This window comes from Cetorhinus maximus, chromosome 17 (assembly GCF_964194155.1).
Source record: "Cetorhinus maximus chromosome 17, sCetMax3.hap1.1, whole genome shotgun sequence".
Classification (NCBI taxonomy): Eukaryota; Metazoa; Chordata; class Chondrichthyes; order Lamniformes; family Cetorhinidae; genus Cetorhinus; species Cetorhinus maximus.
The window spans coordinates 36,357,729-36,383,869 of record NC_135895.1 but is presented as its reverse complement, the minus strand read 5'-3'; the positions used below and the strand labels follow the sequence as shown (position 1 = coordinate 36,383,869).

The 26,141-nt window shown below is 41.1% G+C and overlaps 1 protein-coding gene across 6 annotated transcripts in view; it reads left to right on the top strand.

Annotated features, from left to right (window-relative positions):
• The window catches only part of rnf220a (ring finger protein 220a), a 514,999-nt gene that overhangs the window by 416,977 nt on the left and 71,881 nt on the right, over nt 1-26,141 (top strand). For all 6 annotated transcript variants that reach the window (XM_078560991.1, XM_078560995.1, XM_078560994.1 and 3 more), the window contains 4 exons: nt 2,460-2,556; nt 3,206-3,292; nt 4,457-4,512; nt 6,632-6,713. In XM_078560991.1, coding sequence (XP_078417117.1) covers nt 2,460-2,556; nt 3,206-3,292; nt 4,457-4,512; nt 6,632-6,713 — 322 coding nt within the window. The remainder of the gene's footprint in view (nt 1-2,459; nt 2,557-3,205; nt 3,293-4,456; nt 4,513-6,631; nt 6,714-26,141) is intronic.

The following is a 26,141-nucleotide window of genomic DNA, read 5'->3' as shown; positions in this document are numbered from 1 at the left end:
TTGCTATTTGTGGTGGTTGAAGGTTAAAAAGACAGGTTTAAATAGACTGCATTTAAAAGGTCAGAAATTAAATCTGCAAGAATTTTATTCAATTGGGCATCTAAACAAAATGAAGAAATTGTTTTTTGTTGTTTTAGAGAGTTTCTCATGGCACATCCTTTATGGCTGAAGTGGGAAGTCTGTAATTTGGAATTCAGGAGGTGCATATGTACAAACACTAAGCCTACGCATGTCCATACATATCCAGATATTTTGCAAAAAATTCCAAGGCAAATTGAAGTTTGAAATAAAGGGATAAATAAAGAGGATAATGCAGGAAAGGGTAGGGCCTGTCAGCAATGTACATGGTAACTTGGGCTGAAGTTGTTGGCAGGGTTCTCAATGAGTACTGTGTCTGTCTTCATTAAGGAGAGGGATGATGCAGATATTATAGGTAAAGAGGAAGAGTGTGAAATATTACATACAATAAGCATAATGAGAGAGGAAGTACTGGAGGGACTGGCATCCTTGAAGGTGGATAAATCATCAGTGCCGAATGGACTGTATCCAAGGCTGTTGAAGGAAGCCAGGGAGGAAATAGCGGATATTCTGAGGATCATTTTCCAATACTCAGTAGATACAGGCGAGCAACAAGAGAATTGGAGGTCTGCGAACATTGTACCAATATTTAAAAAGGGTGTGAGAGTTATAGGCAGGTCAGTCTGACTTCAGTGATAGGCAAATTATTGTAATCAATTCTGAGAGACAGGATGAACTGTCACTTAGAAAGGCACAGATTGATCAGGGATAGTCAGCATGGTTTTGTTAGAGGAAGATCATGCCTTACTAACACAATAGAATGTTTTGAGGAAGTAATAGGTGGATTAATGATGGTAGTGCAGTGGATGTTGTCTACATGGATTTTAGTAAGGCACTTGACAAGGTCCCAGATGGCAAACTGGTCAGGAAAGTGAAATTCCATGAGATGCAGGGGAAGGTGGCGAGTTGGATCCAAAATTGGCTGTTTATGCGAGTGGAAAGCAGTTTCCACTTGTGCCACAGGGCTCAGTGTTGGGGCCTTTGCTGTTTGCCGTATATATTGATGAATTGGACTTAACTGTGGGAGACATGATTGGGTAATTTGCAGACAACACAAAAATTGGCCACATAGTTGATTGTGAAGAGCTTAGCTGTTGCCTCCAGGATGACATCAATGGTTTGGTTGAGTGGGTGGAAAAGTGGCAAATGGAATTCAATCCAGAGAAGTGTGAGGTAATGCATTTGGGGAGGGCAAACAAAGCTAGGCAACACTCAATAAATGGGAAGATAGGTAGAGGAAGTGAAAAACCTTGGAGTGCATGTCCACAAGCCCACTGAAGGGGGCAGGACAGGTGGATAAGGTGGTCAAGAAAGCACATAGAATGCTTTCCTTTATTGGATGAGGTACTGAATACAAAAAGAGGGATGTAATGCTGTAACTGTATAAAATGCTGGTTAGGCCACAGCTGGAATATTGTGTACAGTTCTGGTCACCATATTACAGGAAGGACCTAATTGCTCTGGAGAGAGTGCAGAGGAGACTTACAAGAATGTTGCCAGGACTTGAAAATTGCAGCTATGAAAGAAAATTGGATAGGCTCGAGTTGTTTTCCTTATAACAGAGGAGGCTGCGGGTGACCTAATTGAGGTGTACAAAATCATGAGGGGCCCAGATAGGGTAGACAGGAAAGACTTGTTTCCCCGAGCTAAGGGGTCAATTACCAGAGGGCCTAGATTTAAGGTGATTGGTAGAAGGATTAGAGGGGACACGAGGAAAAACATTTTTACCCAGAGGGTGGTGGCGTCTCAAATTCACTGCCTAAGTTAGTGGTTGAGGCTGAAATGCTCAGCTCATTTAAAAGGCACCTGAAGTGCTTTAACCTGCACGGCTATGGACCAGGTGCTGGAAAGTGGGATTAAAAATGAGTGGCCAGTTTATTTTTTCTTTTTATGGCCGGTGCAGACACAATGGGCTGAATGGCCTCTTTCTGCGCCGTAACTTTTCTATGGTTCTATAAGACCCTGGTTTGTTTCTATGAGAATAATGCAGAATTTCAGGGTTAACTATGCATCATTGAAATTCAGGAGAAGCAGTGGCTTCAGACCCTGATCAGTTCTGAAGCATATGTAGTCTTGCCAGTAAAAACAAGCTGACAGATTCCACCACTGAATACTTGGTACCACAACAACATGCTAGCACCTGCGGCTGTTGTTTCATTTTCATCTTACCTTCTCTCATAGCTGTTCTTATCTCTAACCCATTTCAAACTTAACTGGGCCACTGTTCTTGGTTATATGCTTAAAAAGTCTTAAGAAAGTAATGTGGATAGAATGAAAAATGTTTCTATTTTTTTTAAATTGTGAGGGAGAATGAATTAAGTGCAAGAAGATGGAAATTAAAGGATTTTTAATGACAAGCTTTTTTCTCCTTTTCAACATAGGATCTGGCTTTGTCACCTGCAGCAGTAAAGAGAATCATGACAGTGATGCAGATCTTGATGTGGATGGAGATGACACCCTGGAATATGGGAAACCACAGCATCCTTTTTTGATTAATAACTGCGTGATTTGATTCTTTTGTTCTGTCAGATAATCATGGGCTTGCAGTGATTTCAGATAGTCCGCTTTTGCTAACTGCTTTCTGAAGAATCTCTTACCTTTTTGTCAAAAGTATATTCATGTTTAAATAAGTAATCAATAACACTTCAGCTAATAGTGTGGCGCACCTGCATATTATCACAATACCTAATATTGAGTAGAGAGCCTCAGATGCTCCTGCCTAGTGATATTTAAGTACCAGCTCAAAAGGGCATGGTGACCAACTTGGGGGTTGAAAATGTTGATGGGTAATGTAAATGCCAACATATTCCAGTAAATTATCTATTGTAGTTGAAATTGAAATGACAGATCTGAAAATAATTTCATGTTGAACTGAATTGTTGCTTTTCCAAGTCGCCATCAATCTTATCTTTGCTACTGTAACCATGACTGCAGGATTTGTGTTATGATCATAACTCAGAAAGCATTGACACGAAATATACTTCCCAGAGATAGAACCAAATAAATACCAGCTTACCAAGGCTAATTTTGAGGGTAACAGGGAGGTTTCTCTGTATGGAGATGAAATATAATCAAGTTCAGCTGATTTCCTTTTGTAGCTTGGTTATTTCCTTAACTGTATTAACAGGTACACAGAGGCAGACATTATACCTTGCACTGGAGAAGAACCAGGGGAGGCCAAAGAGAGGGAGGCACTCCGAGGTGCTGTGCTAAAGTAAGTAGAAACTTACTGCAGCACTTGCCTTGTTTCTTTACAGTATAAATCTGGTCATGTAACCCTCTTTAAGGTCTGTATTAGTGATTTTTGGCTCAAAAATGCTGTTTTTCCCCATTCCAATTAATTTTAAAAATATTCTGAATTTTTGGTGCTGAAAGCATAGTTAGTCAAAATGCCTAACCTTTTACTTCTGTGGCATTAGGCTTGATGCAGAACAGATAGAATGAGCACCACCTCTGTCTGGGTCTCATGTGAAATTAATTTGGTGTAGTCTCAGTCCAGTTCTTAATAGGTGTGCTTGTAATTCACTATTAATCACTGCTATATTGTTGATTGTTGTTCTCAGTCAGAAACCATAGGAAGAATTAGTATGTGAAATGGAAGTATTGCATCGTTCAGAATTCCTCATCTGAGGTTTGAGTTTAAAATGGAACTAAGATGCTACTTTTAAATACATGAAAACGAGAAAGGAATGTCTTGCTGTGTGGAGGATATATTTTATTCTTGACCTCTGTGATTAAGACTCACCATTTCAAGTAATTTGGGTTTTTATTGAACTATTAACTCTCTCACCAGATTGCTAGTAATTTTAATAAGTTTACTGAGTTCCTTGTGATTCAGAAACTGTATTTTTGATTGTTAATTTGACCTTTGCATTGCTACCTCCAGGATCTATTTTTCCATTGATTGGGTTTGTGTATTGGGAGGTCTCAGACTATTTTCATTTCCCAGAATCTTTGCCAATTCTCTGTTAATGTGGTAATCTGTCCATTTCCTTTTTGGGTGCTTTAACTGAGCTACATTGATTAAACAGTTTATTCCTCACATTCTAGTTCCCCAGTTTATAGTCAACTTTCTATTCTTCACAATGATTGCATTGAAATCCTTCATTAATCAAAAACTTGTATTGTGCCCTCACTCCTGCAGCAGTTTTTCTTGTGAGAAGTGAATCAACTCCTTCACTCTTTCCCCAGCTCCTCAAGATTTGTTAATGTGCTAGCTGCATTGCTTTGAATCCTTCACAATCTTCTTCTGGCACAAAATAATTGTTCCATGTGTGAATTTTGGATTCTTAATTGCAGTGGTAATCTACATTTCTAAACAAAATACAGTGCTGTTAATAAATATGGTACTAACCAGGATGTATTATTACTTTTGCAGTGGTGGAACCCCAAGCAACAGAATAACACCAGAATTTTCCAAATGGGCGAGTGATGGTAGGTAGTTAGACAAGGTGAAAGTTCAATTTTAGTAGGAATTATATAGTGCATGATATATCCCCATTTAGCTATGTGTGTAAGTGAGCCACCAGAATATGAGACCAGAATGTTTAATTTTCTTGTGGCACCCTTGATGTTACTCCAGAAATTGTTATTTGACGTGTTGGGTTGATGTGGGTAATTGGAGAGAGATTTCTCTGTTAATATGAATTAGGAATTTTGGAGAAAGAAAGCCTGGGTGAAGAAGAACGAACTTGCACTTATTAGCACTTTTTTCTGTCTTTAGGAGGTCCTAAAGTGCTCATTGCATTTTGGGATTTTTATTGACCCTTTTGCCACAAAAAAGATTTTAAAAATAAGTTATATTTAGGGTTGTGTTTTAAAGCAAGGTATATTCATACAAGTTTAAACAAAGGGACTGAAGTAGTTATGTCTGGTCAGTAGTGGATTATGGATGTGAAGCTTGGAGCTTTGGGAAAGAGGAAGAAAAGAAAATCAACAGCTTTGAAATGTGGTGCTTAAGAAGGATCCTCAAGGTAAGCTGGGTGGAGAAAAGAATGAATGAAGAACTACTGAATGAGGCTGGAGGAACAAGAGCACTCTTAAATAATATTAAAAGAAGACAAATGGAGTTCTTCAGACTTGTTATCTCTGCAGAAGGGGTGGAATGTCTAATCACCACCGGAAGGCTTAACGAAAGAAGAGCAATAGACCGACAGCAAAGGAAGCAGCTAGACAACATTAAAGACTGGTTTAACCAGAACTCCTCCGACAAGATCATGCACTGCTGCAGTGATCGGAAAGTTTGGAAGAACATAGTCGCCTATGCCACTCAGCATGGCACTTAGATGACTTAGGTGGTTAAAATTGCTAATATGAAAGACTTTGATATGGTTTTCCGTCAAGACTGCAAATGATCAGCAATTGGCTCAGGAATTGCTACACACCTACATGCATTATGTTGTAAAGTTCTGACCCTAGGTGTTTGGCAGGTGTTGTCTAGCTTAAGGTCTCCCATTCGATTGGGAGTGTAAAATAGCAATCTTAGAGACACAGACAGCTGATCAGGTCTTTAAATAGAAACCTGCGAGGGCAAGCTTTCATTGTATTTTAGAAGGAGAATGTTGGAGGTAATTAGGAATTATTTTGTTTAAGCCAAGCAAGATGACCCACTGATGTAATTTTGTATTATGTGACATAAAGCAACTTTACAATTTCCATTTGACTTAACCTTTACCAGGTGTTTTTTCGGTCAGCCTTTCAAAGATTGGAGAGGCACATGGGACCACAGGCAAAAGACACGAATATCCAGTTTGGATCATTAAGGGGTATTCTTATGCCCCTGTCATATATTTAGATTTAGGGCAGGGAAACATTTACAGGAGTGACTGATGCCTTTGAACCCAAGAGGGTGAGTAAGACTGGAATTTGTAACAGTGCTTCACAGCAAAGGAATTACCCTTTGATGTGTAATTGCTATGGTTTTGTCGGGAAAACAGTTTTGCAGACAAATAGCAAGTCAAATAATCCATAGATAATCCACTTTGAGTGGTGTTGGCTCAGTATATTCATAACGTGGCACTTTCTTGATGCTGTATTGAAATGTTAGTTTATGCTTTCAAGTCTTGAAATGGGGCTTGAACGTCAACTTTCTGACTTGGGAGAGGTTGCTACCACCTGAGCCAAGTTAAAATTACAGCATTTTAAAAAATAATCTACTGTGATATCGCACTTTAATATTTTATCCCTTTATAAGATATGTAACGAAGTATGCTACCTTTACGTGGTACAGTACTTGGCAACTTTTTTTCATGAACTGAATATTATGGAGGGAAAAGAACAGTGGGCAAAAAAATTGTCCTTTTCAGCCCTTGGACTCAAATGCAAATCCAGCCAAGGATATGGGCTGAAATTCTCTTCGTTGGCTTTAAAGGTTCTAACTAAAATTACTTTTGGCTATTTTCAACTCACTACTTATTTGGAGTACAATGTATAAAACCCCTGATAGTATAAATACCCTGTCTCAGGTGGTTAGATTTGTGATTTTGAAAAATATAGATTTAGTTCTTATGAAAGTGAATACTCTGAATCCACTGCAATATCTGATTCTTTACAGAAATGCCCTCAACAAGTAATGGGGAGAGTGGTAAACTAGAGGTGCAGACACAGAAGACGTGTAAAAACAGCGAGATTGAGAAGTAAGTGCTTGTGCATTAACGGGATGGATCAAGACAGTTTCTGTCCTGATTGACTCTCAAAATAGAAGGATTGCATTTCCATTATCTGCAACAACTGATGTTGTTTAATATCAGTGCATTTTCAGGATAGAGTGGAGCAGTTGCATTGCAATTTTTTGTAACCTATTAAGTGTGCATTCTGTGGCAGTTAATTAGAATGATGTTTGAAAGGGGCTGTAGCATTTTGCTGTAATTGTTTTTATACAGAAATCCTATAAAACCCTATTTCCTGTGTGTCCCAGATTGCTATTGTGCAGCTAAGTGCTTTATAACTTGGGAGTTGCACAACTCTAAAGTCTCAAAAAGAAAATAGTAGGTAGTGAGTGAGACTTACCCAGATTTTTCTGCTGTTGAAGGATCTACCAGGCATGTTGGAAGTTTTATGCTGTATGTTATAATGTTTGGTATAGCAATTTCTAAGAGCAGTAGATCTTTCTTTTGGGAAAATTTCTCACAAAGAATTGCCATTGCACTGTTAAGTGACCTTTGATTTGTGTGGCATCAACTAATTGATTATTTTCTCAACAATTTTCTCCATATAAATGCACAATATTCTTTGTTTGCCCTACTGTGTAGCATTCTTTCTTGAGGTGTATTGGTTAATAAATTGCTTACTTTTCAGAAATCATTGGCCTTTTCATAAAAAAATCTACTATGCTTGTCCAAATAACAAGATAGTTTTCTACTGCTGGGTTTCTTTAGATCATTGTTATGATCCCCATGGGGGAACCATAAGCCAGATTTACCAAATGACCCCCAAATGAAGAAATTATCAACGCAATTTCACTTTTTGTAACTTTAACATGAATCAGAACCAATGCAAATTAAACATCAATTTACAGGCAAATGGTACTGCAAATAAAAAGGTAAATTTCACTTTAAATAGTCGGTAAAACAACAAAGAAACGTCTTATGCAACCACAAGCACCCACATCACTCCCCGTACAGTTCCAAAGTCCTTTAACTTGGCCTCTGGTATGTAGGATCTCTCACTTTCCCGTTCAATTGATTAGGTCCTCGGGTTTTTGGCAGCTGTATTCCATCTGAGATTCCTGGAGACGGTCATCACCTGACTGACATACTCCTGCAGAACCTCCTTTAGGCTCATGATAATCTTGATGGTACAGATCCCCCAGAGACACTTTATCTGAACCCTTTAATAAATCTCATTAAACAGTTTGGTTGCAAAACAAGCAGCAGTAAAATTGCCCATTTCATGAGCCCTGCACTAGCCCTATCTTCAGCTTTTTGACCTGTTAAACTGTACTGCACACGCACACAGCTCCTTGTGAATGTGCCTTCTCTGTTCTACCCTCTGCTGCAGTTCCTTTTTGTCTGCAGCTCCTTTTTGTGTCTGGCTACATGGCTATCATATATTAACTTCCGTCAAGTTGGTATATCCAGGTTTAGAATCACAGGCCACATGGACCACTATTATTCCTTCTTCAAGAAAATTACAATTGACCCCTTTACAATTGATGCAAGCTCTTAAAAGTCCTTTTCAAACATTCCTAGAAAGAATTGCAAATTCCACAGCCATTTTAAATAAATTACAAATTTTCCTTATTGTACTGCTTCTGGTGAAAGGTCCTTACACCATGGAAATATGAAAAGTAAAGCATGAGTCAGAGAAAAAAATGGTAGGAAAATAAAAATAAGCATTGCCTAGTTTTCATTGGTGTAACTGATTTACACATCCATCAGTTAGCTGGAAGATAGAGGGTAGAATTTTGGAAGAGATGGTAGCTGATAGCAGAGTCTTCAGAGTGCAAAGGCAGGTTAGTGATGGGCTAATATTTGGAGAGGAATGATGGTTTTGGAGTCTATTTTTGAAAGATAATTTTTGACTACAGTTTTAAAATGAAGAAAGATGGTGCCTGAGACAAATAAGCCATTTGCAATGTTCACAAGAATGAGGCAAAGAAGAGTAGTTGAATGCCTGAGTGAAGGATCAGGCAATTCATCTCTTCCACAAGAAAAGTTGGAGAGGGCAGTCGGGAAAAGATGAGAGGGAAATTTCACATTGATCAGGGCTTGGAAATATTTTGAGTGGGAGTTGAAATCTCCAAGAATGAAGAATTGCTCGGTACAGATGCAATGAAGAAAGAATAGGAATATAGTTTAGGATACCATACCATTGGTGGGAGGGTGTAATTACAGCATGGCGTGACCTATTTACAGCACAGTTTCCATTATAAACATAGATGTAGGAATTTATAATGGGGAAATGTTTATAGCAGAAACTAAGGATTTATAGGTAGGAAGTGTGTGTACACATATTGAGTAATCTTGAGTTCACAGAACATGTAAAACTGGAAATTTACTTGTCCACTGACCTGTAAAATGAAATAAATGTTACTGATGTCATTAGGTAGACTTTTGTATGATGTTTTGTCTTTGAACAGTTTGTTACAGAACTGCATAGAGTTAGCATATTTTAGGACTGCACACTGGGCCTTGATAACTATGTAGAGAAGATTTTAACAAAAACAATTAAAATTTCTACAGTCTTCCTTTCATGACAGAAAGGGATGAAATGACATCTTGTGCAAGAAGAATCTTCTAAAATTATTTCTGTTATGATTGACAGCATTTCCTAATACGCTTTCTGTGCTAGTCCTGCAAATTTCTTGTAAGCAACAGACATGTCGCTAAATGGTCACAATCAATAGATCAATTATCAGGGCCTGCAATGTAAATAAATGCAGTCATGTTTTATTATTGCAATCAGTCATTTCTAAAATGGAATGGATTTTTTATCCTTTTAAAGCACCTCATTATTTTATCTTTTACAAATATTACTGATAGGAATAATAATTGTGTCAAACAGTTTTAAAGGGTCTCAAAAATATTCCATCAGTTAAATGTGTTTTTAATGCAAATATATATGGAGTGTTTAATTTCACTGTGGTTATTTTTGAACAGTAAAATTGATATTTTGATGCAGGACCACATTGATATTGACGATTGTAATTGGATTATTTATTGGCCAACTTTGCTGAATTTTAGTTCATGCTTAGTTAATATATGTCCACTTGGGTGACTGAGGGAAAGAAAAAAGAATGGATATACAGCAGTCAGATGTCTGGATGGAGAGGGTGAATCTTAAGTTATATTTGGTGCCCTATTGTAATGTGTTGACTGCCTAACTTTGTGGTGGATTAAACACTGTTTACTTAATTTATGTGTGGAAAATGTCAGTTGTATTGGGAGCTAGTAATTTGGCTGCAATCAAGTGATCATGAGGGATGGGGGAGTGCAAATTGTAGTTACAGGGATACAGGGGTACTTACAGCAACAGGTTAAGAATAGATACTTGGTTCCTGTCAAGTTATTGGAGATGAGCAGGTTATTTACAAGACTGTAATATATCTGAAATGCTCAGAAGGTGCTGTTATGCTCATGGGTGTGAATTCAAGTTTGCAAGACTTTTTTAAGTCATATTAATTGATTGGTCTTTTCTTGCATTTTTTCCTTTTCTGCTTCAAGTTATCCATCGTTGTAATTTGCCCCAAGAGAAAATGAGCTTTTATATTTTTATATATTAAATCAGGTAATGTATTCTAAAAAAAATGAAAACACCACTGTGTATAATGTGGTTGAAACATCACAACCCTGGCTTTCAAATGGTTGTTCTAATTTTTTTTTCAATTCCCTTTTCTCATCATGTGATGTGAAATAAACTATTGCAAGCTATAAACATGATCTGGTAATAGCACATCATGTACTTAGAGACTAACAAAAAAGTTCAGAAAGTTTCCGGAATTCACTCCTATGTATAATGCATATGTCTAAGTTATTCTTTTTTCTCTTTACTAATATGCACACTTTTATTTCCCCCTGCATTGTGCTCAAATCTCTGGGTGAAAAAGGACAGGCAACCATCCCCCAAGCCTCCGGAAGTGAGCCGAGGAGGCACATGTTTATTGATCTTGAGGTTGTTTCCCACTGGCTCCATGTGGGAGAAAAGTGGCTTTGCTCAATTCCTCCCTCTGAATTTGCAGCTGAAATGAAGTTTGTTTTTTGTAGGCTAATTAAAGTCTACCCATTCCCCAAATTCTGTAGTATTGTGAATATGCACACTAATACATTCTCTCACTAGCACATCTATTCCTTTCCAGCCCCCCCCCCACCCTCCCCAGCATCCATAAATCATTTGTCTGCATAATTATATTCATTTAACAGTAATTTGTACATAAAGGGGATTTCCATTGTGAGATTCATAATGTATGAGTGGCCTGTGGCAAATTTTGCTGGTGGAATTTTATTTCTGTTCAAGAAAACATATAAATTAAGTACATAATCTTTTCAGCTTCTGACTTGCTGTGTTTTGGTGCAAAGTCAAATGATAATGAATGCAATAGTTCAGTGTAATCTGTGCATTGTAGAAAGGGCAATCTGTGGAACACATCAATTGTAACAAGAATTTACAGCTGAAAGTTTATTTAAGTTAACCAGAGTAAACACAATATATTTTTGTCATTTCTATTCTCAGAACAGAAACATTAATCAGAAATATCAAGTGGAATCAACTGTATCATTAATATGAACATGATCTGTCAGTGTTTGATATGAGTCAACTAAAACAAGAGCATTCTCTATTTCTAGTAATGCTTTCAGGGAACCTTGAAAATTATAGTCTGATTTTTATCGACACTGGCAGCCCTTCCTCCATACCTTTTCATCTTCCTTCTCTTCATTGACCACCTCCTCCCACAACCTAAACCACAAATACCCAACCATGTACCTGTGCATTTCTAGACGAGCAGTTCTGTTAAATACTTTGTCAGAACCTGCAGAAGTTTGGGCTGACTGATGACCTAGGGCTGGTTTGGATGGCCTAAATTAATATTAGGGTCATACTTTGGAGGCCCTGGTCCTGGAACAAGTGGCATCTGACTAGAAAAAAAAGGGTGATGATGTATGCCTAATGTGGCAGCAAGAGGCCTTCCTTCGAGATTGATTCATCCTGGGCCAACACAGGCACTCTGAAAACTGGGAGACTACTGCTGGCATGATGTATGACACTAAGTGTTTTAGCAAGTCGAGGCATGAATCATTCAAGATGCTGCGTGTCAGAGTTAAAGCAAACAGTTGCTGGCGCTTGAATTCCTATTGGAGTCAGTTGCATTATGAGGAGTGTATGAAACAGACATGACGTATGAATGTTTATTTAATAATTCTCTAATATTTCCAGTGTGGCTTAGGCTTGTCCAGCGGGGAGTTATAAATCAGGAATAGAAGGCCATTAATCAGGGGGAATAAAATGGAGCGACACGCTTGCAGCTGCTACGAATGCAGGGGTTTTAATATTCATCTCCTAGCCCTGAATGAGGCTGGCTTATGTACCCCAGGAAGATAAATGGGACCTACAAGGCCGCCAATCTGATTGTTGCCAAATTTCAAGCTTGCTTGAAACAAAAGAAGAAATTTCCGTGTAGTTGTGGTAATTTAATCTGTCTTCCAATTCATACATACTGTCGCATAGGCTCTGTGATAGTTGAGTGCAGAACGCCTTTTATGATATGCTTCTCTTAAATTTAGGGGGGTGGTATTTGATATCTCTTTTTTGCTTGCATACTCTTCTGTCACTTGTAACTGTTAGTAGTGGCATAAATGTTGAAGCAACAAAGTACCACTGCATTTCTGCAGTAATGTTTAAATGCCATGCATTTCCATGTTTACTGTAATATTTTCATTGCTTTTTTATTGAAAATACAAAATGTAAATAATGCCAAAGTTTTGCACGACGGGAGAGAAAACAAAACTCAAATTACAGAGCTCACCTATGAAGAAATCAAGTTACATATTGGATTTTGAGTCTTCTTAAGAAGTTGAACTTCTTATTTTTGTAAGACATTGTTTGAACTTCAGCTTTCAGTTTTATTGAAAATCCGCTGAGGGTTTGTCTCATTTGAGATAGAAATATGAAATTTACCGCTTGACATTTCATTTTATTGTGTGTTCTATCAATTTCATGTTTTATTTCATGGTAATCTCTTTGATTGTATTATCCTAAAAAAAGGCCCAGCACATATTCCACACTTTTTTTGGGGTGGTATGTCCAGGTATTTTGTGACGCTAAACTCCCAAAACACACAATTCCTCTCGCAATAAACAATAACATTCTATAGCTTTCCTAATTACTTGCTGTACCTGCATACTAACCTTTTGTGATTCATGCACTAGAACACCCATATCCCTCTGAATCTCAAAGTTCTGCAATGTCTCACCATTTAGATAACATGTTTATTTTTTATTTTTCCTGTCAAAATGAACAATTTCACATGTGCCCACATTATGTTCTATTTGCCAGGTTTTTGCCCACCTTTCTATGTCACTTTGTAGTCTCCTTATGTCCTCTTCACAACTTACTTCCCTCCCTATCTTTGTGCCGTCAGCAAATTGAGCAACCATTCCATCTGTCTGTTCATCCAAGCCATTGATATATTAAAAAGAGGACCCAGCATTGATCCCTGTGGCACACCACTCATTACATCCCACCAACCAGAAAAAGACCCATTTATGGCTACTCCATGGCTAGTGTTTCCTGTTAGGTAGCCAATATCCATGCCACTCTGAAAACTGGGAGACTGCTGCTGGCATGATGTATGACACTAAGTGTTTTAGCAAGTCGAGGCATGAATCATTCAAGATGCTGCATGTCAGAGTTAAAGCAAACAGTTGCTGGCGCTTTACTTTTATAGTGGCCAATATGTTACCCCCTACACCATGAGCTTTTATTTTCTACAATAACCTTTGATGTGGCACCTTATTTATTTGCCACCTGGAAACCTAAGTGCAATACATCCACCCTTTATCCACAGCACATGTGACGACTTCAGAGAACTCCAGTAAATTGGTTAAACATGATTTCCCTTTCACAAAATCATGCTCTGCCTGATTGTCTTGAATTTTTCTAAGTGCCCTGCTATGACATATTTGAAAATAGCTTCTAACATTTTGTCTATGACAAATGTTAAGCTAACTGGCCTGTAGTTTCCTACTTTCTGTCTTTCTCCCTCCCTTTTTGATTAAAGTTACATATGCTATTTTCGAATCTAATGGAACCTTCCCCGAACCTAGGGAATTTTGGACAATTAAAACCAACGCATCAACTATCTCACTAGCCACTTCTTTCAAGACCTTAGGATGAAGTCCATCAGGACCTTGGGATTTGTCAGCCCACAACTCCAACAGTTTGCTCAATGCCACTTCTCCAGTGATTATAATTTTCCTGAGTTCCTCCCTCCCTTTCCTGATTTGCAGCAATTTCTGGGATGTTACTTGTATCCACTATAGTGAAGACCAATGCAATATACCTGTTCAATTCATCTACCTTCTCCTTTCCATTATTAATTCCCCAAACTCATTTTCTATAGGACCAACACTCACTTTGTTAACTCTTTCCTTATTTCAATGTTATAGAAACTCTTACTATCTGTCTTTATATTTCCAGCTAGCTTTCTCTCGTACTCTAATTTTTCCCTCCATATTAATTTTTTTGTTATTCTTTGCTATTCTTGATATTCTGTCCGGCCTTCTGTCTTCTGACCTGCCACCCATCTTTGCACAATTATATGCTTTTTCTTTAAGCTAGATACTATCTTTAACTTTTTTAGTTAACCATGGACGGTGGGTTCTCCCCTTGGAAGTTTTCTTTCTCATTGGAATGTATCTATTCTGTGTATTCTTAAATATCCCTTAAAAAAACAGTCACGGCATCTCTATGGACCCATCCCTGAACCTCATTTGCCAGTTTACTCTAGCTAGCTCATGTCCTCATAATTGCCCTTATTTGAGTTTAAAATACTAGCTTTGGACCCACTCTTCTGTCCCTCAAACTGAATGTAAAATTCAATCATATTATGATTGCTGCTACCTAGGGGTGCCTTCACAATGAGGTTATCAATTAATCCCATCTTGTTGCACAGAACCAGGTCTAGTATAGCCTGCTCTCTGGTTGGCTCCAGAATGTGCTGTTCCAAGAAACTATGCCGAAAACATTCTAAGAACAACTCATCTAGGCTGCCTTTGCTCATCTGAATTTTCCAGTCTACCTGCAAATTAAAATCCCCCTTGATTATTACTGTACCTTTCTGACAAGCTCCTATTATCTCATCCTTTATATTCTACCCTACCATGTAGTTACAATTAGGGGGCCTGTACACTACTCCCTCAAGTGATTTTTTGCCTTTATCATTTTTCAACTCAACCCAAACTGTTTCTACATTCTGGTTTCTTGAACTTATGTCATCCCTCTCTAATGCGCTAATACCATCATTAATTAACAGAACCATCCCTCCACCTTTTCCTATCTTCCTGTCCTTCCTAAATGTCATGTGCCCTTCAACATTCAGATCCCAATCTATGTCATCCTGCAGCCTTGTCTCTGTAATGGCTATCAAATTTTACTTATTTATTTCTATTTGTGCTATCAGTTCATCTGTTTTGTTTCAAATGCTATGTGCATTTAGATACAGAGTCTTTAATTTTGTCCTTTTATTATTTTTGTAATGTCTTGCATTATCTGTTGATTTACTCTCAAATTTGTACTCTGTCATTTCCTGTCACAGTCTGTTTATCATTTCCCTTATTAGTACCTTTCTCTCCTGCCTTGTCTCTACTCTGGTTTACGACATCTTCCCAAATTTGACCCCTTGCCCCCACTATTTAGTCTAAAGCCCTCTCTGCTTCCCTAGTTATGTGGCTGGCGTTGTCTGGCAGGCTGATGACCATCTTTTAGGCCTCAACCAGTGTCAATATATAAAATATTATGATTTATAATGAAGATAATACATTTCAAAAACTAAGGTGAGATGGCATTGTTAACTTCAGGCAGATATGAAAATTCACAATGATATATTATGTATATTTAGTGTGATTGTATCAGAAAATTGTTTCATATAATCTGTGTTATTTATCGTACTTTAAAATTAGTTTTAAAAATGCCATTAAAGTTTAGAAAATAGGCAACCATTGCAAGGTATCTACTGAAGACATGAAATTACTGCCCTACAATGATTCCATTTCATTCCATTTAAACTTTCAATAATCTTCAATTTCAAATATTAAATGTATCCTTCCTGTCCTCCCTAATCCACAATATATTTTTAAAAACATTTGTTTCTGGGATGGAAGTGTTGATGGCTCGGCTAGCATTCATTGCCCATCCCTAATTGCCTTTGAGAAAGTGATGGTGAGCTGTCACCTTGAACTGCTTTGCAGACCATGTGGTGTAGGTGCACCCAAAGTGCTGTTAGGGAGGGAATTCCAGAATTTTGATCCAGTGACAGAGAAGGAATGATGATATAGTTCCAAGTCAGGATAGTGTGTGACTTGGAGGGGAACTTGCAGGTGGTGGTGTTCCAATGTATCTGCTGCCCTTGTTCTTCTAGCTAGTAGAAGTCATGGATTTGGAATGTGCTGTTGGAGGAGCCTTGGCCAGTTGTCACAGTACATTTTGTAGATGGTGCACACTGCTGCTACTGTCAGTATGTGGGTAGAGGGAATGAATGTTTAAGGTGATTGATGAGGTGATGATAAAGTACGCTGCTTTGTCCTGGATAGTCTTCAGCTTCTTGAATTGGGGCTGCACTCATATCAGATAGTGAAGAGCATTCAATCACACTCCTAGGTTTTGCCTTGCAGATGGTGGACAAGCTTTGGGAAATCAGGAGTTGAGCTACTCGCTGCAGAATTTTCCATCCCTTGATCTGCTCTTGGCTAATCCAGTTATGATAACCCCAAAGATATTGATGGTGAGGGATTCAGTGATGGTAATACCATGGAATGTCAGGAGGAGATGATTGGATTCTCCCTTGTTGGAGATTGTCATTGCCTGGCACTTTTGTGTCGTGCATGTTACTTGCCTCTGATCAGACCAAGTCTGACTGTTGTCCAGGTCTTGCTGCCTGTGAGCAAGGACTGCTTCAGTATCTGAGGAGTTGTGTATGATACTAAACACTGCAATCATTGGCAAACATAGAACCATAGAAAAGTTACAATACAGAAGGAGGCCATTCGGCCCATCTTTTCCATGCCTGCCCGAGGACACCCAGGTGCCCTTTCTAATCCCACCTTCCTGCACCCGGCCCATAGCCCTGCAGCTTACAGCACTTTAGGTGCAGATCCAGGTACTTTTTAAAAGCGTTTAAAGTTTCTGCCTCTACCACCAACTTGGGCAACGAATTCCAGACACCCACCACCCTGTGCATAAAAAAGTTCTTCCTTATGTCCCCCCTACACCTTCTGCCACTCATCTTGAATCTATGTCCCCTGGTTCTAGAATTCTCCATCAAGGGAAACAATTTTATCCTGTCCACTCTATCTATTCCCCTCATAATTGTGTACACCTCAATCAAGTCACCTCTCAGCCTTCTTTGTTCTAAGGAAAATAATCCCAACCTATCCAATCTCTCCTCATAGCTACACTTTTCTAACCCTGGCAACATTCTTGTAAACCTCCTCTGCACTGTCTCCAGGGCTATTACGTCCTTCCTGTAATGCGGTGACCAGAACTGCACACAATACTCCAGTTGTGGCCTCACCAGTGTTTTATACAATTCCAACATTATACCCTTACTTTTATATTCTATACCTCTGCCAATGAAGGAGAGCATTCCATATGCCTTCTTTACAACCTTGTCTACTTGAACTGCTGCCTTCAGGGACCTTTGTACTTGTACGCCAAGATATCTCACTTCATCTATCCCTCTTAGTATATTCCCATTTACTGTGTAATCTCTAACTGTTTGACGTCTCTAAAAGTATGACCTCTCAATTCTCTGTTAAAATCCATCTTCCACTTTACCGCCCACTCCACCGACCCATCTATATCGTTTTGAAGATTATGGCTATCCTCTACACTATCCACTACTCAGCCAATCTTTGTGTCATCTGCAAATTTCCCAATCGTGGCCCCCACGTTCACATCCAAATCGTTAATATATAACACAAACAGCAAGGGTCCCAACACCGAGCCCTGTGGAACACCACTTGAGACAACTTTCCATTCGCAAGGGCATCCATCGACCATTACCCTTTGTTTCCTGTTACAAAGCCAACCTTTTATCCAGTTTGCCACGTTACCCTGAATCCCATGGGCTTTTACTTTCCTGACCAATCTGCCATGTGGGACCTTGTCAAATGCCTTGCTAAAATCCATGTACACAACATCCACTGCATTACCTTCATCAACCCTTCTTGTCACTTCCTCAAAGAATTCAATCAAATTTGTGAGGCAATACCTTCCTTTAACAAATCCATGCTGACTATCCCTGACTAGTCCATGCCTTTCCACATGATAGTTAATCTTATCTCTCAGGATTGATTCTACTAATTTGCTCATCACCGATGTAAGACTAACTGGCCTATAATTGTTTGGCATTTCCTTTGATCCCTTTTTAAACAATGGAACTACTTTTGCATTTCTCCAGTCCTCCGGTACCTCCCTTGTATCTAGTGAAGATTGGAAAATCATCCTCAGAGCATCTGCTAACTCCTCCCTGATTTCCTTCAGCAGCCTCAGAAACAATCCATCTGGCCCTGATGACTTATCAACTTTCAAGGTTTTCAACCTTTCGAGTACTTCCTCTCTCTTTATGACTATCCCGTCCAATATCTCGCAGTGTTCTTCCTGGACTACTATATCTACATCCTCCCTTTCCTTTGTAAACACGGAGACAAAATATTCATTCAAAACCCTTCCCACAGCCTCTGCATCTACACACAAGTTTCCATCTTCATCTCTGATAGGTCCCACTTTTTCCTTAACTAACCTTTTAGCATTAATGTATTGGTAAAACATCTTTGGGTTATCTTTAACTTTACTTGCTAATCTTTTTTCATGCCCCCTCTTTGATTTCCTATTTCTTTTTTTAATTCATCCCTGCACTTCCCCTGAGAGGCCATCCCCCCAACAGTATCCAAAGCGGTATATCTGTTAGAGAGGGGGATGACCACAGGGGACTCCTGCACTACCTTCCTGAGTCTTTTACTGTTCCTGATGGTCACCCATTCCCTTTCTGCCTGTGTAATCTTCACCTGCAGTGTGACCACCTCGCTAAACGTGCTATCCACGACTTGCTCAGCATCCCCACCTATGACCTTGTGTTGGAGGGGAAGATCATTAATGAAGCAGTTGAAGATGGTTGGACCTAGGAAACGATCCTGAGGAGCACCTGCAATACTGTCCTGGGGCTGAAATGACTGGCCTTCAACAGCTACAACCATTTTCCTTTGCTCTAGATATGACTGTAACCAGTGCAGAGTTTTCCCCTGATGCCTATTGATTTCACTTTTGCTCTGACTCCTTGAGTCCACACTCTAGCAAATGCTGCCTTGCTGTCAATCACTCTCACCCCATGGTAACTTGAACTGTAACACAGTTATAAGGTTATTGGAACAGTAATCCAGAAGTCCAGACTAATGCTCCGGCGACATGAGTCCAGGTCCCACCATGGCAGCTGGTGGAATTTAAATTCAATTAATAAATCCGGAATTAAAAAGCCAGTCACAATGATGGTAATCATGAAACTACTAGATTCTAGTAAAAACTCATCTGCTTCACTATTGTCCTTTGGAGAAGGAATTCTGCTGTCCTTACTTGATTTGGCCTACATGACTGCAAAGTGACAGCAATGTGGTTTACTCTTAATTGTCCTCTGAAATGGCCCAGCAAGTCACTCAGTTGTATCAAACTGCTGCAGAAAAGCTAAATGAGAACAGAACCGGATGGACCACCTGGCGTCAACCTAGGCACTGGAAACGACAATGACAAACCCTTCGCTGTTGACCTTGCTAAATCATCCTCACTAACATCTGGAAACTTGTGCCAACATTGGGAAAGCTGTCTCACAGACTAATCAGGCAACAGCATGACATCGCCAGACTCCCGAAATCAAACCTTAAAGCTAATGTGAAAGAAGTGGGGATGTTCACTGATAATTGTACAGCATTCAGTGCCATTTGCAATCTTAAGATACTGGAATAGTCCAAGCTGATAAATAGCAACATCCCCACCATCATTATCCTTGGGGTCGCCTTGGACCAGAAACTAGATCAGGCACATAAATACTCCAAGATTGTGCAGTGCATAACACCTCCTGACTTCCCAAAGCCTGCCCACCATTTCCAAGACACAAGTCAGGCGGAGTCTGATGGAATACTCCCAACTTGGCTGGATGAGTGCAGCCCCAACGACGCTAAAGAAGCTCGATCTTCCAGGACAAAGCAGCCTGTTTGATCGACACCCCATTCACCACCTTTAAACATTTGCTCCCTGCTTCACCGATACACATTGGCAGCAGTTTGTATCATCTAAAAGATGCACTGCAGCGTTTCGCCAAGGGTTCTTCAACCGTACCTTCGAAGCAACCCGCATCCTCTGCCATCTAGAAAGACATGTGCAGCATGTCATCAAGTTCCCCTCCAAGCCAAACCACTCTGACTTGGAATTATATCGCCACTCCTTCATTGTTGCTGGGTCAAAAACCTGGAACTTCCATCCTAACACCACTGTGGTTGTACCTACGCCACATGGACTGTAGCAGTTCTAGAAGGCAGCTCACCATCACCTTGGAGGAAGCACTGAGGGTGGCAAGGGCACAGAAGGTACTCTGGGTAGGGACTTCAATGTCCATCACCAAGAGTGGCTCCGTTGACCGAGCTGGCCAAGCCCTAAAGGACGTAGCTGCTGGACTGGGTCTGTGGCAGGTAGTGAGGAACCAACACGAGAAAAAAATACTTGTGACCTCATCCTCGCCAACCTGCCTGCTGCAGATGCATCTGTCCATGACAGTATTGGTAGGAGTGACCACCACACATTCCTTGTGGAGACGAAGTCCCGTCTTCACATTGAGGATACCCTCCATCATTTTGTGTGGCACTACCACTGTACTAAATGGGATAGATTTTGAACAGATCTAGCAACTCTAGATTGAACAACCATGAGGCACTGTGGGCCAGCTGCAGCAGCAGAATTGTGCTCGACCACAATCTGTAACCTCACGGCCCGGCATATCCTCCACTCCTACTATTGCCACTAAGCCGGGGAACAACCCTGGTTCAATGAAGAGTGCAGGAGGGCATACCAAGAGCAGCACCAGGCACACCTAAAAATGAGGTGTCAACCTGGTGAAGCTGCAGCACAGGACTACTTGCATGCCAAACAGCATAAGCAGCATGTGATAGAGCTAAGTGATCCTAAAACCAATAAATCAGATCCAAGATCTGCAGTGCTGCCACATCCTGTCGTGAATGGTGGTGGACGATTAAACAATTAACTGAAGGCGGAGGCTCCACAAATGTCCCCATCCTCAATGATGAGGGAGCCTAACTCATCAGTGCAAAAGATATGGCTGAAGCGTTCGCAGCAATCTTCGGCCAAAAATGCCGAGTGGATAATCCATCTTTGCCTCTTCCAGAGGTCCCTAGTGTCACAGATACCAGTCTCTAGCCAATTCAGTTCACTTCACATGATATCAAGAAATGGCTGAAGGCACTGGACACTGCAAAGGCTATGGCCGCTGACAACATTTCAGCAAAAGTACTCAAGATTTGTGCTCCAAAACTTGCCGTGTCTCTAGCCAAGCTGTTCCAGTACAGCTACAACACTGACATCTACCCAACAATGTGGAAAATTGCCCAGGTATATGTTGTACACACACAGCAGGACAAATCCGACCTGGCCAAACACTACTCCCATCAGTCTACTCTCCATTATCGGTAAACTGATGGAAGGAGACATCACCAGTGCTATCAAGCGGCACTTGCTTAACAACAACCTGCTCACTGATGCTCCAGTTTGTTTTCCACCAGGGTCATTCAGCTCCTGACCTCATTACAGCCTTGAATCCAACATGGACAAAAGAGCTGAACTCAAGAGGTGAGGTGAGAATGACTGCCCTTGACATCAAGGCAGCATTGACTGAGTGTGGCATCAAGGAGTCCTAGCAAAACTGGAGCCAATGGGAATCAGAGGGCAAACTCTCTGCTGGTTGGAGTCATACTTGGCACAAAGGAAGATGATTGTGGTTGTTGTAGGTCAATTGTCTCAGCTTCAGGACATCACTGCAGGAGTTCCTCAGGGTGATGTCCTGGGCCCAACCATCTTCAGCTGCTTCATCAATAACCTTCCTTGCATCATAAGATCAGAAGTGGAGATGCTTGCTGATGATTGCACAATGTTTAGCGCCATTTGCGACTCCTCAGACACCGAGATGGTCCTTGTCCAAATGCAGCAAGACCTGGACAATATCCAGTCTTTGGCTGACAAGTGGCAAGTAACATTTGTGCCACACAAGTGCCAGACAATGACCATCTCCAACAATAGAGAATCTAACCATCACCCCTTGACACTCAATGGCATTGCCATCACTGGATCCCCCACTATCAACATCCTGGGGGTTACTATTGACCAGAAACTGAACTGGACTAGCCATATAAATACGGTGGCTACAAGAGCACATTAAAGGCTAGGAATTCTGTGGTGAGTAACTCACCTCCTGACTCCCCAAAGGCTGTCTACCATCTACAAGGCACAATTCAGGAGTGTGATGGAATATTCTCCACGTGCCTGGATGAGTGCAACTCCAACAACAGTCAAGAAGCTTGACACCATCCAGGACAAAGCAGCTCGCTTGATTGGCACTCCATCAACAAACATTCACTCCCTCCACTACCGTCGCACAGTGGCAGCAGTGTGTACCATCTACCAGATGAACTGCAGGAACTTACCAAGGCTCCTTAGGCAGCACCTTAAAAACCCACAACCGCTACCATCTAGAAGGACAGGGGCAGCAGACACATGGGAGCACCACCACCTGGGAGATCCACTGCAAGCCACTCCAATCCTGTCTTGGAAATATATTCATTGTCGCTGGCTCAGTACCCTGGAACTCCCTCTCTAACAGCACTGTGGGTGCACCTACACCACGTGGACTGCAGCGGTTGAGGAAGACAGTTCACACCACCTCAAGGGCAATTAGGGATGGGTAATAAATGCTGGCCTAGCCAGCGATGCCTGCATTCCATGAATGAATAAAAAGTTGTTTTTGCCAGTATTGCTCACATCCCATAATTGAATAAAAAAAGAACCTCTGGAATTCAGTTATTTTGCCAATGCTAAGATCAGGCTGTAATGAGGTCTGGAGCTAAGTGGCCCTGACGGAACTCAAACTGAGCATCGGGGAACAGGTTATTGCTGAGTAAGTGTTCAACATTTTGCTGATGATTGAGAGTTGACTGATGTGTGGTAATTGGCGGTAATTGATAGGCTCAATAATCTAATAAACTGGTTGGGCTGTTCTGCAGTACTTCATTACACTGACCAGAAATCTCAGCTCATGAATAGGTTGTTCAGAAGCAGACATGTAGGACAGAATCATCCCAGATTTGCACTAAGTACGGTAGGGGGCGGGTAAAATGATGTTTTACCCATTGACCACAATGGCAACTTTTCACGCTGTATAGTCCCAAACCCTCCATTACTTATGCATTCCCGGCATACGTGCCATTTTGATGGCGGGCGGGCTCCAATTTTCCTCGCCACTTCACCACTCCAGTTATCACATTTAAAGTACAGCTGCGCTCAGTGTTTCCAGTCCAGGACTGCAGCAAAGAAGACATGGCCCCGAAAGGCAAGAAGACTGCAGCCTTTGAGTGCTTTCTGCACGCCGTGGAGGCCTGCTGTGATGTCCACTAACCCTGCTCTGGTCACAGGAGGGGCAGCCACATTATCACTCTGGCTTGGTAAGTAATGGCAGTGGTGATCAGTGCCAATGTTGCACAGAAGATGCATCCAATGCAGACAGAGGATAAATGATCTCATCTGTGCAGCCACGGTATGGCAACCATCTCATCACTCTAAACTCACACTCAAGCCCATCACACGTTCATTGGCATCTCAATCACTGCCAGCTCAAAGGACATCACCACTCATTCTAACAGACATACCCTCACATGTCTACCTGGCCTCATCTCTTCTGAAGACTGCTTCCTCAGCCCTCACCATCTTGAGGCCACACACAGATCAACATGTGCCGTAACACACACCCTGGGATACCCTCCTTCCCCAGTACAGCTCTTGCCCTGCAGCCTCTTCCTTTGCCTGAGGCTACTTCTCCTCCTTCCCCAAGCAAGACCTTGCCCTGCAGCCATTGAAAAGCCTCCCACATATGTGTTATGGCACAGACGATGGTAAATGCTGAGTTGTTCAAATCTCAAAGGGAAACTTGAAACAACTGCCACAACTTGTTTTGCAATTGGTATAAATTTTGAGTTGCGTGCCTTGAATTCATTAGTAATAAGATCACTAGATTTTATAGGTTTTTACAAAACTAGATTAAACATGTGTTAACAAGAAAAATCATTTTTAAGCACATACCTATGTCTACAAAATCCTGCTACAATAACTTCTAAATCCCCTACTTAATCTGACTCCCAGTTACTTTCGTTAAGGCAACAGTAAGACACAAGGCAGAATTTTGCCATCGGCGAGCAGGGGACGGGGCCCGCTTGCCGGCACGTAAAATGACGCGGGATGACGTCGGGCAGAACCCTTGACGTCACCCTGCTCCATTTAAATTTTCAGGAAGGCGGGGGCGCAGCAAAATCAGCTGCGGGCCCGCCGACCTGTCAATGGCCACTGGATCGTTTAACCAATTAAAGGACCTGCCCGTCCAACCTTAAGGTTGGCGGGTCGGCCAAGAGCCCTGGTGGCAACTAGAGAAAACATGAAACCTCATCCAGCGGCAGGATGAGGTTTCATGTAGGGTTTTTAAAATTGTAATAAAGTTGTTCTGTAAATTATGAACATGTCCCAACTCATGTGACATTGTCACATGAGGGGAAATGTACAGGATTTTTCTTTTCTCTACTTTTAATAGTTTTAAAAGTAGAAGCTATCTTCCTGAGGCTGCACTTAACTTCAGGGAGATGTGCACTCTTTCGCGCACATGCGCGAAAGAGCGCATTCTCGCTTTTAGGGATTCACCCCCCCCTGCACAGGGAGCGCATAGCGTTTCCTGGCGAACGTCACGCTGGGCGGGCCTTAATTGGCCCACCCACGTAAAATGGCAGTGCAGCCTGCTTTGCTGGCGGCGATCGGCTCTGCGCCCGCCGGTGATTAGGTTGGGCTCGCCCACCTGACATGCAGAAAATTTTGCCCATAGATTTTAAAAGACCCAGGCAAGGTGATACACAATACCCTGAACCAGTTGTATTCAAAGTGAGTTTTCTTAACTTCAGCCCTTTGAAGACAGCAGCTTGAGGCATAGATGTAGAAGGCTTGCCACACTTGTTAAATCTTAAAAATGCCTACCTTTACACATAGCCTTCGCTCCTTTATATATATTTTCCCCTTTGAAAGCAAATTCCCATTGTCTCAGTATGTCTTTGGACGTTTATCTTTCTGATAATCTCTCATATCACTAATTTTTACCAGTAATCTTTGGGAAAAATATACACGCTGTTCTAAACAGCCTGGCTAGGTGACCCATTTCACCCCTCCTTTGAAAACAGTCAAGTCTGGTTTATTTAAAAATGCAATGTCCTTTTACATTCTAAACTTCCTCCATGTTTGCCATGTTTATATCAAAGCCTTCAGACCTGCTGCCTTTAACCCAATTAAGTCACAGACACACACACACACACACACACACAGATGCCACAACTTTACAATAAATTCCCATGACATTAGTATGTCTTCCTGACAATATGGCTGATCTGGTAGGTAGAGATCTGCCAGTGATCCCCCGTAAAAGTGATGTGGTGCTGTCTGTGAAGCCTGGCACTGATAACCGTGAGTGCTGACTGAAGTAAGGTAGGCAAACAAACCTTGAAGTCCCAAGCAAAGTGCAGCCCACCAAGTGCACACCTACATATGCTGTTGTGAAACACTTTGGCGTGCTTTCCCGCTGACGTGGGTGGACGATCCACTGGCAGTGGGTGAGTCCAGCAGGCTGGCCTTATAATATGCTTATTTATTACAGTGAGGTTCCTGACGTCCGATGGCGAGGAATGTGGCCTGCCATCGGCAGGCTGAGCGGACGATCACAAACTGGTTTCACGACGTTGCGAAACCGATTTTTGGCCTTGCTATATTGTCCACTCACTCCACTGAACACGCCCGACGCTGGCGGGCACGGAAAATCCCAGCTGTAATTTCTGGCTGGAAATTTCACCGGTTAGTGCTACCTTTATAGATGTAGTGCTCTAAAGGGTGCACAGACAACAGGAACTGGTGTTCTCTGATAGTAAGCAATGTAATTTTTGTTGGTTAAACCCCAACAATAGCCCTGCAGTTCTGGTTCCCAAACTTTGACTGGTGCCAACCTGCAGTTAAACTCTCTGGACCTGAAATGTGAGTGGGCTCCAAATCAGGAGAAC